The sequence below is a fragment of the Malus domestica genome, chromosome 09 (genome assembly GCF_042453785.1).
Source record: "Malus domestica chromosome 09, GDT2T_hap1".
NCBI classification, from domain to species: domain Eukaryota; kingdom Viridiplantae; phylum Streptophyta; class Magnoliopsida; order Rosales; family Rosaceae; genus Malus; species Malus domestica.
This window is the reverse complement of record NC_091669.1, coordinates 28,188,698-28,205,756: the sequence shown is the minus strand read 5'-3', so window position 1 is coordinate 28,205,756 and position 17,059 is coordinate 28,188,698. Positions and strand designations below refer to the sequence as shown.

General features: G+C 36.0%; 2 protein-coding genes across 5 annotated transcripts; both read left to right on the top strand.

The window, feature by feature from the left end:
- Nucleotides 1–3,817: 3,817 nt before the first annotated feature.
- On the top strand, nucleotides 3,818–8,608 carry LOC103444047 (protein trichome birefringence-like 43). Of its 3 annotated transcripts, none has more exons than XM_008382954.4 (5): nucleotides 3,818–4,249; nucleotides 4,453–4,624; nucleotides 7,406–7,581; nucleotides 7,717–7,875; nucleotides 8,187–8,608. In XM_008382954.4, exons 1-5 carry the CDS (start codon nucleotides 3,882–3,884, stop codon nucleotides 8,521–8,523), a joined length of 1,212 nt encoding a protein of 403 aa, XP_008381176.3. In that variant the 5' UTR covers nucleotides 3,818–3,881; the 3' UTR covers nucleotides 8,524–8,608. The 3 variants fall into 3 exon arrangements, with proteins under 3 accessions (XP_008381176.3, XP_008381177.3, XP_070661256.1); XM_008382955.4 differs by having other exon boundaries at nucleotides 3,836–4,249; nucleotides 4,478–4,624; XM_070805155.1 differs by having other exon boundaries at nucleotides 4,164–4,366; nucleotides 4,478–4,624.
- Nucleotides 8,609–10,659: 2,051 nt separating this feature from the next.
- LOC103444049 (protein trichome birefringence-like 43) lies at nucleotides 10,660–13,451 on the top strand. Of its 2 annotated transcripts, none has more exons than XM_008382956.4 (5): nucleotides 10,660–11,340; nucleotides 11,767–11,938; nucleotides 12,060–12,235; nucleotides 12,319–12,480; nucleotides 12,753–13,451. In XM_008382956.4, exons 1-5 carry the CDS (start codon nucleotides 11,051–11,053, stop codon nucleotides 13,054–13,056), a joined length of 1,104 nt encoding a protein of 367 aa, XP_008381178.1. In that variant the 5' UTR covers nucleotides 10,660–11,050; the 3' UTR covers nucleotides 13,057–13,451. The 2 variants fall into 2 exon arrangements, with proteins under 2 accessions (XP_008381178.1, XP_070661255.1); XM_070805154.1 differs by having other exon boundaries at nucleotides 11,118–11,340; nucleotides 11,880–11,938.
- Nucleotides 13,452–17,059: the final 3,608 nt, after the last annotated feature.

Sequence of the window (17,059 nt, the reverse complement as noted above, 5' to 3'; positions counted from 1 at the left end):
TCCTAACACCTCTTTTGCTACTTTTCGGATACAACTAGCCATGGAATCCCACATTTGGCTAGCTTCCCCCTCTCTATCCCACACACACTGGGTGATTACTTTCTCTTTGAAAATGACTTGTTTTTCTTCTTTTAGATTCCACCATCTAGTCCTTGGGCACTTCCAAGTCTTGTTCTTTTTTCTCACTCTTTTGATATGTACATCCATCACCAACAAGCGATGTTGATTAGCCACGCTCTCTCCTGGTATAACTTTGCAATCCTTACAAGTTATACGATCCCCTTTCCTCATTAGAAGAAAATCTATTTGTGTTTTTGACGACCCACTCTTGTAGGTGATCACATGTTCTTCTCTCTTCTTAAAGAAGGTGTTGGCTAAGAAGAGATCATATGCCATTGCAAAATCCAAGATAGCTTCCCCATCCTCGTTTCTCTCCCCAAAACCATGGCCACCATGAAAACCTCCATAGTTGCCTGTCTCCCTGCCCACGTGTCCATTTAAATCTCCTCCTATAAATAACTTCTCCGTCTGAGCAATTCCTTGCACCAAGTCTCCAAGGTCTTCCCAAAATTTCTCCTTCGAACTCATATCCAACCCTACTTGAGGTGCGTACGCACTAATCACATTGATAAGTTCTTGTCCTATTACAATCTTGATTGCCATGATTCTATCTCCTACCCTCTTGACATCTACAACATCTTGTGTCAAGGTCTTGTCCACGATGATGCCAACACCGTTTCTCGTTCTATTTGTGCCCGAGTACCAAAGTTTAAACCCTGAGTTTTCTAGATCCTTTGCCTTAAGACCAACTCACTTAGTTTCTTGTAGGCACATAATATTTATCCTTCTCCTCACCATAACTTCCACTACTTCCATAGATTTTCCCGTTAAGGTTCCTATATTCCACGTTCCTAAACGCATTCTACTCTCCTGAGCTCTACCCTTCTGTCCTAGCTTCTTCACCCTCCCCTGTCCAATGGAATCAAAGTACTTCTTTTGTGTGTCCCGTGTAAAGTTGATAGGTGCATATGCTCCTAAACAACTTTGAGTGGAGTCGTTCGAAAAGAAGTTTCTATGGCCCCCTTACTCATTTAACACTGCATCCGGGTGCCTATGGAAATACAGCGACCCTTGCTCACTTATCACTGTGCTCGGGCCACACAGCGCGCCACTTACGGGTGACGCCCTAGCTTTAGCGCGATTTCATTCTGAATTCATTTTCATAAGGATTCGACGTGACTGTGGAGTGCCGGCTGTCGACTACCTGACGCCCTCCCCCTCCTCCTTTACCAGGCCTTGGGACCGGCCATGTAAGATAAACTTACATAGGCGGAGTTATTAGATAAAAAATGATACCATGCTAAAATTACATGGACTGCTTTATCTGTAATCTATAGTATAATTAATTGGTTTGGAAAGATGGAGAAGAAGGTGAATGCTACCTTGTTTTGTTTTCTGGTGAAAGATAGCTAGCTGGTTCATCTGCAACTGACTGTAATCAGTGACATTGATGCATCAAGACTAAAGCAAATAATATGGTCAAAATAATATGATAACTAAAAAACATTGGTATTTCAAAATCTCTAAGCTAACATCCAGTACTCAGGTACCAAATGTACAGTGAGAAAGCTGGACATCATAAAAGATATTCATCTTGGGGTTTTGCTTAATACAGGTAGATGTGAATTTGGTTAGTAATTAGTTCTTGAGAAAATTACTAATCTTTAATTAATTGGTAGTTTTATTCCTACTTAACAAACCAATTTGAATGGCTTAAAACTCAAAAATTGTGAAATTTTATAGAAAAGTTTCGGCCAAACCTTGTTTCAAAAACATTGCTCTGTTCTTCCTCAGGCTACGGAACAACTCCTCCACCAAAATTGATTTACAGAATCTGTTTCAAGCCTAATCATTATGAGTCTTGCAACTATGTCCAGCATAAATAAATTTTTACGAAAAACGCTTCGAAATAACTTACCCAATCAGTTGCCCCACAAATAACAAATCCCGCCATTGCAGAAGAGTACCATTCATTCATGATCATCCTGCATACCAGTTCCAAATTCTCAAACTTCAAAACTAAAACTAAAATAATACCTAACAAAATTGAAGCATATCTTGACATGCAAATGGTCAAAAGGTACTTGAAGTGATGAGCAATGGTTTGACATACTTTTTTTTCTTCACCTCTTTGTAAGTTGCTCTTTGCATAAACTACAGCAATTAAAAAAATAAAAATAAAAACCCATCCCGTTAAATTTATCTGAATATTTAATCACAGGTGCACCAGAAAATTATAAAACTTAAAATTAAAAAACCCCAAGATGAATTTAAGCAAAACCCATATCAGATTCTAGGTGGGTTTATGAAAAATAGTATTAATCAGATATCAACACAGTAAATAAATAAATAAATAAATTGAAATTTTCCTACCTTTAAGTTTCAAGGTTTTTACTTTAGAATCCAAGGAAACCCCAAATCAGATTCTAAGTGGGTTTATCAAAAATAATAATCTAATAAGAAAGTAACATTGAAAGTTAATAAGAAACCGAAAACAAAATTGAATTTTCTTACCTTTAGTTTCTGGGTTTACACTGTGGAATCCAATTGAGAACTGAAGGATGAGACTGGTGATGGTTTTCGGTGTTTCTGGGTTCGTGGGTGCTGAGTGGGAAGAGAGAGCGAGAGAAAGAATGACGTTCACTTAAGAGGAAAAAGAAGATAAAAATGGACGGACTGATTTCTTATCACAGTGCCCCAAATAAATGGACGGTCCAGATTCAATTAGATTTACATCGGAGTAATATATTGAAATTACACAATTAAGGCAGGGGCATTTTCGAAATTACACTGTTCTTATGAATAGTAAAACAGTTTGTTTTCAGCTTTAGTATAGATTGAATATAATATAATTTACTGGTCTAGCTAGGGTTTTTTTTTTTTTTTTTTTACAATTTTTGGTGTTCATTGTATGTGAAATTAACATTTCTTTTAACCTAGTTGACCGAATAGGATAATGCAGAACATGGAGGATGAGTACATGAATTAATATGAGAGGAAACTTTTTTTTTTTATAAGAGTTACAGTAAAACTTTGTGTACAATTCATGTAACATTGCTAAAATAAGTTTTTTATTTGGTTTTGCATGATTATTCTATTATTTTGGGATCCTTTCTTAATTTTAAAAATGATTCGCTTTCTTTTTACTTTGGCAGTTTTCTTAGTCCTTTTCAATTTTTAGTGGTTTAAATTACTAATTTCAATTGTATTTGTTTACACACAAAAAATCAAAACACAATGATTCCAAACTATAGCCTAATCGTATTATTCTCCACTATTAAATTGGCAAGTTCGGTTTTCTCTAAATAACGAATGTAATATGGGATCCACATCTGTGCTGACGTGCTGCCACATTTGTGACACGTGGCAAAAAAAAGTAATCTTTATGCATTTAAAATATAATATTATTTACCCTATTTTAAAAAAAAACAAAAACAACCAAAACAAGCCAGAACCCACCCCCCCGGGCAACCCACTTCTCCATCTCCTTAATATAAACAAATACAAATTTCAATTCATAATTTTTAATTTAAAAAAATATAGTAACTTAGACTATTACATTAATGTCAGGAACTTCGATCAAAGCTAAAAACAGATAAGGTTTCAGTCAAAGAATATTGATAGCTAGGGACTACATCCAAAGTGTCATATATATGTGGATAATGGAGATTACACAAAACTCTCTCCCAGTCCTTTCCATCCACCCAATCATAACAAAATCCAAATCTTTAAATTCCATTTCTTGGAGTACATTTCATCTCTAATCCACAAAATCTCCTGCCAAAAAGAAGAAACATGTAATTTCACACGTATATACATACATGCATTCTCACCCCCTAGCTAGTCACATACATTGTGAGACTCTCCAACCTCCTCCTCCTCCTCTCTCTCTCTCTCTCTCTCTCTCTCTCTCTCTCTCTCTCTCTCTCTCTCTCATGGATAATTTTGCCATTGGCACATTTATTATGGTGCTCTCTATTCTGCACCATCATGTACGCGGAAGTCGCCAGTACTCTAGTGAAGGATGTGATATTTTCCAAGGAAGATGGGTTTATGATGAATCATATCCCCTTTATACATCATCACAATGCTCCTTCATCGAGAAGGAATTCGATTGCCTACAAAATGGTCGTTCCGACAAATTCTATCTCAAATTCCGATGGCAGCCTACTCACTGCAACTTAACAAGGTAAATATATGCAAGTGGTAGATTGCTTTGGTGATTAGAGTCTTCCTCTTCAACTCACTACGTTCAAGTCCAAAACCTCCCCCTCCCTTGGTATCAATGGCTAGATACCCCTTTGCTGTATGCTTTCTTCAACTTTTAGTTTCAGAAATTATAAATACTTTAATTCTTTAATTCTTTTTTTTTTAATACTGGTGTATATATAGGTTCAACAGTGAAGATTTCTTGCAGAGATTTAGAGGGAAAAGCATCATGTTTGTTGGAGACTCATTGAGTTTGAACCAGTGGCAGTCACTCACTTGTATGCTTCATACAGCGAATCCACAGACTCAATATAACCTGTACAGGACTGGCGGACTATCCACATTCGCATTCCCAGTGAGACCATTGATACCTATATATATTTTACCTTCTTTTTAATTGTTAATGCATTTCTTATATTAGTTGTCCTACTGTTGCACTGTATTTTAACCCTAGGTCTAGGGAAATAATGTTTGTTGGTTTTTGTCCTCTGATTCACAGGTGATTTATTCAATCATGTGGCTATAAACAAAACAAGAAAATAAGATAAAAAGGAAGTGCATAATCTTTTTCCTTCACAGTAATGCATAATTTTTTATTGGAATACTTTGAATACAGTCCCTAACTACCAATGTTCTTTCACTGAACCTTTGTGGTTTTTAGTTTTTTATCGAAGTTCCTTACATTAACATTAATGTAATTATGTATTTCTATGTAGGTTATTATATTTTTAAATTAAAAATAAAATTTATAGTTATTTATATTAATCAGATTTTAAATAGAACTCATAATTTATAGGATTAAAAATATTAAAGATGAATTATACTCTCCAATATATTGTGTGTATATATATACATACATGGGTACGTTCATCAAAACTAACCAAAAAATTATTGTACCAAAATATGGGTACATTTTTTTGAGAACATAAAAAAAAAATATTAGGCTTAATAACATTATTAAATTTCTTTTATTAAACTTTTGACATGGCCGCATTCTCAAATCAACGAAATAGAATGTACCCATATAAATTTAAAAAATAGATTAGAGAAAAGATTGAATATGAATTTTAAATAAAAACTGGGTACATTTTATATTAAAAAAAAGGTACATTTTTAATATAACAAATTGTTATATTTAAGAATGGGTACATATAAGATTAAAAAATTGAATTTTTTTGGGTAGATTACATAAAACTACCTCAACTATTGGTCCAATTACAATTTCATATCTCATCTTTAAAAAATGTCAATGTCATACCTCATCTTACGAATTTGTTACAATTTCATACATTCTGCCAATTTTTCTGTCAATTCTTCCATTAAATAGTAACGTGGCTTGAGACGGAACCCACTTTCAATTCCAACTAGATTAAAAAATTAACTAAATATTAAAAAATTAAAAACAAACAACAAACAACAAACCCACACTCAGATCCATATCCTTCCCCCTCGCAACTCCTGCCCTCTCTTCCTCCATCTCCACCTCCGCGCTCCTCCCCCTCCCCCTCCTACACACCCATCACCCTCTCCATGTATGCCCACTCTCATTCCCCGTCATCGTCGTTCGTACGATTCGTGAACCCTACCACACACCCATTGCCGACAAAGCCTTCTCACCAAATCGCCTTCCATTCCTTCGATTCTCACTGACAACGGCCTGGTCGTTATTGTTCTTGCTGTTGCAGAACTAATTCTTCACCAAAATCAAACGGCATGGAGATCTGGGGCGGTTCACGAATCGTACGGATGACGATGATGGGGAAGGAGAGTGGGCATACATGGAGAGGGTGATGGGTATGTATGAGGGGGAGGGGGAGGAGCACAGAGGTGGAGATGGAGGAAGAGAGAGCGGGAGTTGCAGAGAGGTGAGGGGGAAGGAAGGGGATCTGGGAGTGGGTTTGTTGTTGTTGTTTTTTTTTTTTTAATTTTTTATAATATTTAGTTAATTTTTTAATCTAGTTGGAATTGAAAGTGGGCCTGTCATTATTTGATGGAAGAATTGACAGACAAACTAACGGAAAATATGAAATTGTAATAAATTCGTAAGATGAGGTATGACATTGACATTTTTTAAAGATGAGGTATGAAATTATGACTGGTCTAATAGTTGAGGTAGTTTTCTGTAATTTACCCAATTTTTTTTATAAAAATTTAATGGGTACAAACTTATTCTAATTTTATTTTTTATATTTTGGAAATGTTTGAATTGAAAATTAATTAGGAGTTTAATAAGAGTATGAGTATTAAAACTCTAAATCAATTACTAATTTTCATTATAAAAAATTATGTAACTTACATGTAATTTATTAATATATTAATATTAGCGACTTTGATCAAAATCTAAAAACTAATAAGATCTTAATAAATAAACATTAAAAACTAAGAACCGAATACTGCTTTTTCCTTTTTTATTTTTATTTTTGGGATCTCATATAAGTATATTTGGGTCCTCCTAACTATAAAAATAGTAGAAAAGATGACAATTATGCTGTAATGATGCATGCATTACTCTACCAGCAATTATTTTGGAAATTAGGTAAGCTTAATGCATGTGAACTGTAAAGAGCAACCGCTAGGATGGAATATTAATCATAGATTTCTTTAATTAGAGATTCCTTGGTTTCAAATCTCTTCCCTAAAATATAGCCTATCAGCATCAAAACTTGACAAACAAGATATAAAAAAAGTGAGACCACCTATAAATCTCTAGCTACCAGAATAATATTACGTTCATTAAATTTGTTTAGTACATGACGACTCAGGCCTCCTTGGATATAGATAAGGATTTGAATAAATAACGACACAGTACCGCATATTATTTGGTGAACAAAATTTGGTAAATAAATTTTGCAAGTGCATCATTACTTTGATATAATATGTGCCAGCCATGTGTTTGACTTGATTATCGTCACGTGTGAGGAGGTGTGTGATGCTGTAGAGTATTGTCCCACGTCAGAGAATTAAGAGACCTTGCATGTGATTATAAAGAATCAAGTTAATTCCCTTATTGCTAATTAGTTTTAGAGTAGAACATTAACTTTCAATCGCACACACGTCAGTTATTAATGGTCCTAGCTAAAGTAATTTGATGTCATCAAGTGGTTCTAAAACCGTATTGTTCCACATCTGGCTGCAGGCATACAATATGAAGGTCATGTTCTCTCGGAATGCATTTCTGGTTGATACAATAAACACAACTGCTGGTCGAGTTCTTAAACTCGACTCTATCGAAAGTGGGAAACTGTGGAGGAATAGTGATGTTTTGGTCTTCAACTCATGGCATTGGTGGCTTCACACCGGAAGGAAGCAACCGTAAGCTCCATTTTCCAACACCCTATGGGCCTGTGCTAGATGATAGAAAACTGCTTAAATAATTGAATTTGTAAATTTAGCTTGTAAAAATTTGGTTAATTAACAACGTTAAGTAAATGAACGTATGTGTTACAGTTGGGATCTAATTCAAGACGGAAGCCATACATACAAAGATATGGATCGCTTGGTTGCATACGAGAAAGCGCTCAAGACATGGGCTAGATGGGTTGATACAAATTTGGAATCGACAAAAACAAGAGTTTTCTTCCAAGGCGTTTCCCCAGATCATAATAAGTAACGCTAATTTCATGTAGCACATTGTTTGTAATGTAACCGCATTATTCTATAAGGTCCAACATGTTATCAAATTATGAACGTCAACCTTTACAATATGAACTTTTATTCAAATGCACATGTTCAGTTATCCGGTAAGAAATCTTGTGGCTTTCATCACATAAGGAAACGTTGTTACATTGTTTAGAATTTAGTATCAATTAGCTAGTGTTTTACCTTATTTTTAACACAATTGTTTGCTCATTTTGTTTACATTTCTTCTGCAACCTTTTGTTTTCCTGTCTCATTCTAGTTGTGCAATGTTTTTTCAGTGGAAGTGAGTGGGGAGAGGCAGCCTCAAAGCATTGTGAAGGGCAAACGCAACCAATGGCGAGGGATGAGTATCCGGCAGGTTCACATCCAGCAGAGGTAGTAGTAGAAAGAGTGCTGCGTTCAATGTCAAACCCAGTTCATTTGCTAAATGTCACAACCCTTTCACAACTAAGAAAAGATGGGCATCCATCTGTGTACGGTCACGGCGGTCACAGGGACATGGACTGCAGCCACTGGTGTTTAGCCGGAGTTCCTGATACTTGGAATCAGCTTCTATACGCATCTCTGATACAAAGCAAAATCAGTTACTATGTGTATGTGGACTCGGAAAATTAAAAGTAACATGTAAGCCCTCAGGTTTAGTCCAATTGGCGATTCCATCCAATTAATATGGTTTACTTACGCAAGCATGCGATTTCAACTTATGAGCATCATCTTTATTCATCAAAAGTAACACAGTTATGAACAAGTACATATATACTGTAAAAATGAGCACTTACTAATACAGTCTATTGGTATTTTTTTTCACTTATAAGTGAGATGTTTTGTGGATAACGAGTTCAATACCTACTTATCATCTCGCCCCTTAGAGTAAATCTACCATAAATATATACACACACATATACATATATTATATAGGTTTAGGTTAGGATGACACTTTTTTACACCTATTTTGACAAATATTTTGTTGGCTCACTTTGTATTGTATTTCAATGATCTAATCCATTTTCAAGGTCTTCCCTAAAAAATTATGTCTACCAAAAATCACCAAAACATTCGAAACCATATGAACGTAAAATAATAATCATTTTAGTGTTTTTTTTTTTTTGCATAATCATATTCGTCTATTTTCTTTACTACAAATGAATGACTTACTGGTTTTGGATTTTGTCTAATTTTGACACAAATTTTGGAGGTCACTCTGTAATTTTTTCAAGAATTCGAATCGTCTAGCTTTCAATTCATCATTTACAAATCTTCCCTGCAAAAAATTAGACAAATCTAAAATCAATAAAACATTCATTTGTAGTGAAGAAAATGAATGAATACGGTTTTGTAAAAAAAAAACACTAAAAATGACTATCATTTAAGCCAATGATCATATGATTTCTGATTTGAATGATTTTTTATAGACATAATTTTTGACAAAAGACCTAAAAAATAAACGATTGTATTATTAGGCTCGAAAACTTTGAATAAATTTATTTCTCCTTCAAAAAGATGAACTTAAAGTAACAAGTGGAAGAAGCTACCGTATTGTAAATAGAATAAGATAATCCTGTTTGGTTGAAAACACAATGGCCCTTTCGTAAGTTGGATTCTCAGTTGTTTTCGGAGGATTGACACTCAAAGCCTTTGGTGAACCTAGTGAATCTATTTGATTGTTGTTATAAAGGCGTCCCACTATTGATTTCTGTCAATAGAAAAGATGAATTAATTTTAGAATAGTTAATATATGTATTAATTTTATACTAGATTATATATGTGGTGCGTGTGCCACAAGTAAGTAAACTTCTTAATCAAATGATTGTGTCACCGACTGGCTTATGATTGCTTAATCAAATCTCTCCCTCACAAGGGGAGTCATAATGACGAGGCCGGGCGACTGTTTAACAAAAATACAAGTCTTCGCAAAAGTCGTAAGACAATTTTTTTTATGACAGGCACATGTGTCCCGACAAACACTACAGCAATGGGCCCCAATGTAGCATATATCATAGAACCTTCCAACAGCTGGTTGACGTGGTAATGGTTACGATTAAGTCACATCAATATCTTGTATTGACTTTTTTTTTTTAGAGATAAAGACAAAAAAAAGTGTGAAAAGATGGGAGAAAAAAAAAAGAGGAAATTTAGAGGGAAGTAAATCCTATGCCGCAGCAATCACTGAAGCGACCGTAGTTCATTATATATCTACTGCAAGCTGGAACCTTGATGGACACCACGCAGAGGAGCTGCATGTATATTGTATAGGTTCGATCGAACCAAATCACAAAATTAAAGGAAAAAGAAAAATGTGACGAATTGAAGTAGCTAGCCTCCAACCTTATCATTTTAGAGTGGAGAAAAGCCACTCAGAAGTTGGAATAATCCAAACAATAAGGTCCTCTATACGCCTAAACTACTCAAGCCTCGACCACTAATTTCGCCACTTGCAAAGGCCAATATCTAGTCAATTAGATAGGTATATGGAGATTATTTGCCTTCCATTGTATATCGCAATATAGTATATTAGTATTTATCTAAACCACATGACTTAAGGAAGTGGCCATCTACCATTCAATCTTAATCCCATAGGGGATCAGATTTAATATTTTGTTGTTATACTTTCTCATTCACCATTAGATAAAGATCGAACGCTATTAGAATTTTCTTGGATTATTTTGTCTAGGAAAACATGATTATTTATTGCTAATGTACTTAAATATTAATATGAAGAGGTTTAAGACCTTAGCTTTTTTGTGGGGTTGAAAAAAGGACCTTTACTTGTATTAGAGCCATTGTTTTGAACAAAAGCTATATTGGGAAAATTCAATATAAAGAGTGATTAATTCACTTTTGTCAAATATGTCGTCAAACAGAGAATTTAACTCTAGATATGAAGACACAACCCATCCAATCAATGGTCTAACTAATTACTAATGTTATGTTGTTAAACTGCTGATCTAGCAATCAAAATATATTCTTCTTAATTAGGGTGTTCAATTATAAAAGAAAAGCTAATATATAACAAGCCCTTAATTGCCATATCGATTAAGAAAAGATTATGCATATAGAGGAAGCCCCCTTATTTAAACAAAAGCAAGACTATAATTCTAAGCAACTAAGAATATTGTAGCTAGCTATCATCCTCTTGTGCCACATGGGTGCTTCCTCTATATTTTCTGCAGCATTGATATTTTCTCTTTTGTGTCAAATAGGAGGAAGGGTGGTGAGTCAAGGGACAATAAAACATGTAAACAGTGCTGGTTCTGGGTCTGGGTCTAGGTGTGACCTTTTCCATGGGGAATGGGTATATGATAAGTCCTACCCTCTCTACAATTCAGTAGACTGTCCCTTCATTTGGAAGGAATTCGATTGCCAAAAGAATGGTCGTCCAGACAATGAGTATCTCAACTACAGATGGCAGCCCACTTCATGCAAATTACCAACGTACATTTCTTATCCATCATTTTGTTTCTCTCTTCATCTTCTCTATCCAGTCCTTCTCGCCACTATAGCAGAATGTGGATTTTTTTTGGGGGGGGGGGGGAATAGTTACAATAAACATATTCTGGCTGTCAAAAAAAAAATTATGGCATTTCGTTGTACAAATGGTCAGTTTTCAATAATGTCAACAAATTGATCATAAACATATGTTAAAATATGTTTATTGTAGCGAGTTGTCTTTTTTTTTTTTTTTTTTTTTCTGAAAGTATTTACCACATGGTTAATGCATGCCCGCAATAATCATCCTTAATTTCTAAACTATTTTGGGAGCATCACCTCGTCATAATTTGCATTTCTATTATTCCTAATTAAGGGTCATTTTCCCTAAAAAAAAAGTGTCATCTCATAATTATGTACGTATATATGTAGGTTGGATGGGAAAAGCTTTTTGGAAAAATTTAGAGGGAAGCGCATTCTATTTGTAGGGGACTCACTGAGCATAAATCAATGGCAGTCCCTCACATGTTTACTTCATAAATCAGTGCCACAAGCCAATTACACCTCAAACAGGGTTGGAGGTGTCTCCACATTCAAGTTCCCGGTAAGGCTAACTAGCTTCATTTCCCTCTAATACACCCGTCATATTACTAATCAGGTCCCCTTAATCACACGAAATATGTTAATTACAAGATGCGATCGTGCTCACTTGCACTAATTTGTAGGCCTACGACGTTTCGATCGTACTGTCCCGGAATGCCTTCCTAGTAGATATTGTGCATGAGAACAGCAGACGTGTTCTAATGCTCGACTCGATTCAGAATGGAAGTTATTGGAGAACCTTTGATGTCTTGGTCTTCAATACCTGGCATTGGTGGCTTCATACTGGAAGAAAACAGCCGTACGTACGCATGAATGTTCTGCTAATTTTTTTTTCTTTTGCCTTCTTCATGTTTTTACATTAATTAAACTAAAGCAATGCAGGTGGGAGGAAGTTCGATATGGCGTAAACAACGTACACGAAGACATTGATCGCATGATGGCATATGAGAAAGCTTTGAAGACATGGGCTAGGTGGGTGGACTCCAATGTGGATCCTGGTAAAACTAAGGTCTTCTTTCAAGGTGTTTCTCCAGATCATATGAGGTAATTAAGCAATTGGACCTCCTAATTAAACAACATCATCCGCTTACTTCAACTTTGACAATATTGCAGACCTAGTCGTTGCCAAGTTGACATAGACAAGTTCTTCTGCATCCAAGTTCGAATCACTGTCCCTGTAGCTTAGATTAGATTAGATTGTTGCTCGAATAAAAAACTTTGACCATTAATTTTGTTCCAAAAATAAAAGCAATGACGATTAGTTCTCCCTCGTACAATTAATTGTGATCTAATCTGATGTTTGTGGTAATGGCCAGTCCAAGAGAATGGGGCGATGATGCAAAATCAGGGAACTGTTTTGGACAAAGGGCACCAGTGATGGGGGCACAATATCCAGGAGGTTCACATCCAGCACAAGTTGTTCTAGAAAACGTGCTGCGGACAATGTCAAAGCCAGTTCATTTGCTCAACATAACAACTCTTTCACAACTAAGGAAAGACGGCCACCCATCGGTCTATGGTTTCGGTGGCCACCGGAACATGGATTGCACCCATTGGTGTCTTCCCGGCGTTCCGGATAGTTGGAATCAAATTCTGTTTGCAGCACTCTTCCATAGCTAATATATATATATATATATATATATATATATATATATATATATATATATATATATATTATGTTGTTGCATTCTTCCTTTTTCCTTTAGATTAAATATGTTGAAAAGTAAATTGCTTACTAATTTCAAGTTAGTAAATGATTTACTTATCTATTTTATCTTTGTTCTATTGTGTAGCTGTTTTATGTTGTGATAACTTGTGCTCATATGCCAAGTGTGTGATTTTAGATCAGGTCTTTTTCAATAGCTCATATGCTTTGTTCTGCCATGTGTCAAAATCACATTGGCTCATGTAATTGAACAGATATGATTTCCGATGTAAAAGAAAGGAACGTAGATGAATGAAATGTTGCTCTCTGCAATGTAACAGAGTTGCAGTTGAAGAAACTTTGCCTCTCACTCTCTCTGTCTTTTCAGCTTTCTCTAAAAATCCAATTCCTGTATATATCAGTTTACTAAAACTTAACATGGTATCTAGAGCTCAGGTTCTATCTGGAATCGGGGCGTAAGATCTGTGAGTGCTGTGCTCGGAAATCCAACGTGAAATTTCCGACTCAGTTTTGTCGATTCAAGTCTCAAATGGCTGGATCTGGTGGTAGTGATCTTCGGGCTTCAATATTCAATGGTGACAACTATGAATTTTGGAAGATTCGAATGAGAACTATTTTCAAATCACATGGAATCTGGGATTTAGTTGAAAAGGGGTTTGAAATTTCAGAATCGAAGGATAAGAAGATTGGAGATGAAGGTTCATCAGAGTCGGAGAGAGTTTCTCTGAGCGACAAGCTAATGAAGGATGCTAAGGCACTGGGTATAATCCAAGGAGCTGTCTCGGATGACATCTTTCCCAGAATCTCAAACGAAGAAACCTCAAAGGGTGCTTGGGATATCCTACATCAGGAATTTCTTGGTGATAAGCAAGTGAGATCCATCAAGTTGCAGGGTCTACGTCGTGATTTCGAGTACACAAGGATGAGGGATGATGAAACTCTGTCTATGTATCTCACTCGTCTTCTCGAGTTGGTAAATCAGATGAAGGGTTATGGGGAAGATTTACCCAGAGAACGATTAGTTCAGAAATTGCTCATAAGCTTAACTAAGGAGTTTGATCCTGTTTGTTATGTAATTGAACAAACCAAGGATATTGAAACTATTGAGGTACAAGAGGTGATTGCAGCATTAAGAGGGTTTGCACAACGCCTTGATAGACATGCTGAGACTACCATTGAAAGAGCTTTCAGTACTCTGAATCTGAATTCGAAAGGAAGTCAACCAAATCTCTCGTTTGGTAATTCTAAACCAAAGAAGGATTGGAAATCAAAAGGGAAGAAATGGGATCCTAAACCTCTGAATCTTGCTAATCGAGGTGGCAAATATGATCAAGGAGGAAAATCTGATCAGTCTAAGGGAAAATGCAAGCATTGTGATAAACTGCACTATGGTGAGTGCTGGTTTAAAGGGAAGCCAAAATGTCATGGATGCAATCGTTTCGGTCATTTCATCAAGGATTGTGATCAACCAAACAAGTCTGGAAAACTTGTAAACTATGCGAATCAGGTAACAGAATCTGCAACCATGTTTTATGCCTGTCATTCTGCTACTATTGGAAGAAGTATGAATATATGGTATGTAGATAGTGCATGTAGCAATCATATGACCTCCCATGAATCCTTGCTTATTGATGTTGATAAGAATGTGAAGTGTAGAGTTAAAATGGGCACTGGAGATTTAGTGCAGTCAATAGGCAAAGGCACATTGGTGATTGAGATGAAAGGTGTGACTAGGTATATTAAAGAAGTTATGATTGTACCTGGATTGGATGAAAACTTATTGAGTGTAGGGCAGATGGTAGAACATGGACATTGGCTTGTGTTTGGTGATTACATGGTTGATATTTATGGAGATAGACATATGGAAGATCTGATTGCAAGTGTTCCAATGAAAGGGAACATATGCTTTCCATTAAGTTTGGAATATGTTAATTCTCACATGGCTAATAGAGCAACTGTTGAAGATTCATCTCAGTTGTGGCATAGAAGATATGGACATCTAAACTACATTAGTTTGATGCTTCTGCAAGAGAAGGAAATGGTGCAGGGCTTACCTAGACTACAAGTTTCTGAGCATGTTTGCTCCGGATGTGCTACAGGAAAGGGTCACAGGGAATCATTTGACAAGGGAAAAGTTTGGAGGGCATCATAACCTCTAGAACTTATTCATTCCGATATATGCGGCCCAATGCAGATAACTACTCTAGGAGGCAACAAATTCTTTCTCACATTTATTGATGACCACACTAGGATGTGTTGGGTATTTTTCTTGCAACACAAGTCTCAAGTCTTCAACATTTTCAAAAGGTTTAAATCCATGGTTGAGCTACAAAGTGGTTATCAAATCAAGAAACTCAGAAGTGATAGGGGTGGAGAATATACATCTCTAGAGTTTTCAAGGTTCTGTGAAGATATGGGATTAGAAAGGCAATTGACTATTGCCTACTCTCCGCAACAAAATGGTGTTGCAGAGAGAAAGAATAGGACAATAATTGAAATGGCAAGAACTATGATGATTGAAAAGAAGATTCCCTTGAAGTTTTGGGCTGAAGCTGTCAACACAGCTGTGTATCTGCAAAACCGATGTCCAACAAGTGCTCTTAACAACATAACTCCATTTGAGGCATTTAGTGGGAGGAAGCCAGGTGTCAAACATTTGAAGATATTTGGTTCCATGTGTTATATTCACATTCCTTCACAGAAAAGACACAAACTGGAGGAAACTGGTGAGAAGGGAGTATTCGTTGGATATGGAAATTGTGAAAAAGGATATAGAATCTTCAACTTGAGAACTCAAAAGGTTAAACTATCAAGAAGTGTAATCTTTGATGAGAAAGTGATATGGGACTGGAAAACTAATGAATCAGTTCAAGTTCCTAGTTCTTGGAATGATGAAAGAAACTCAAGGATATCTGAATTTGAGCCAGATTCAAGTGATTCAACTCAGTCAATGCAGCCTCCTCTGAGATCACAATCAACTGGAGATCTACAAGCATCTCAAGAACCTGGTTCACTTGGTTCTCCAGTTCCAATCTCAGAAAGTTATGACCATACTCCACAGAAATGGAAGAGTTTGAGTGAAGTATATGCTCAATGCAACATGAGCATCATTGAACCTGAAGATTTCAGTGAGGCAATCAAAGATGATGCTTGAAAAAAGGCTATGACAGAAGAAATATTGATGATTGAAAAGAATTCCACGTGGGAATTAGTTGACAGACCTAGTAGTAAACCTGTTGTGGGTGTGAAATGGGTATACAAAACAAAGCTGAATCTTGATGGTTCCATTCAAAAACACAAGGCAAGGCTTGTAGCCAAAGGTTACACACAGAAACCAGGGATTAATTTTAATGAAACCTTTGCTCCAGTGGCAAGGTTAGATACTATTAGAACACTCATTGCACTAGCTGCACAGAAAGGTTGGAAACTGTGGCAATTAGATGTTAAATCAGCCTTTCTGAATGGTGTTCTTGAGGAGGAAGTATATGTTGATCAACCTGATGGTTTTGTGATTAAAGGGGCTGAAGACAAGGTTTATAAGCTGAGAAAGGCTCTCTATGGTCTAAAACAAGCACCAAGGGCCTGGTACAGTGAAATAGACACATATTTAATTCACTGTGGATTTCACAAAAGCTCAAGTGAAGCAACTTTATATGTGAGAAGCAAGGAAGATGTTGGTACTTTGATCGTGTCAATCCATGTTGATGACATTGTGTACACAGGGAGCAATGCAGAAATGATGGAAGAATTCAAAGCTGAAATGATGTGCAAATATGAGATGTCAGATTTGGGTTTACTTCATCACTTTCTTGGAATGGGGGTAACTCAAATTGAATGGAGTATATTTATACATCAGAAAAAATATGCTCTAACTCTTTTGGATAAATTTGGGCTCAAAGATTGCAAACCAATGAGCATTCCATTGGTTGCAACTGATAAACTGAGAAGAGAAGATGG

Excerpts from the sequence above, each read along its gene's own strand:
- LOC103444049 (XM_008382956.4), top strand. The coding sequence starts at position 11,051 with ATGGGTGCTTCCTCTATATTTTCTGCAGCATTGATATTTTCTCTTTTG. Across the intron at positions 11,939-12,059 it reads TCTCCACATTCAAGTTCCCG|GCCTACGACGTTTCGATCGT; the intron begins GTAAGGCTAACT and ends ACTAATTTGTAG. Across the intron at positions 12,481-12,752 it reads GTTTCTCCAGATCATATGAG|TCCAAGAGAATGGGGCGATG; the intron begins GTAATTAAGCAA and ends GGTAATGGCCAG.
- LOC103444047 (XM_008382954.4), top strand. The coding sequence starts at position 3,882 with ATGCATTCTCACCCCCTAGCTAGTCACATACATTGTGAGACTCTCCAA. Across the intron at positions 4,625-7,405 it reads TATCCACATTCGCATTCCCA|GCATACAATATGAAGGTCAT; the intron begins GTGAGACCATTG and ends ATCTGGCTGCAG. Across the intron at positions 7,582-7,716 it reads CACACCGGAAGGAAGCAACC|TTGGGATCTAATTCAAGACG; the intron begins GTAAGCTCCATT and ends TATGTGTTACAG.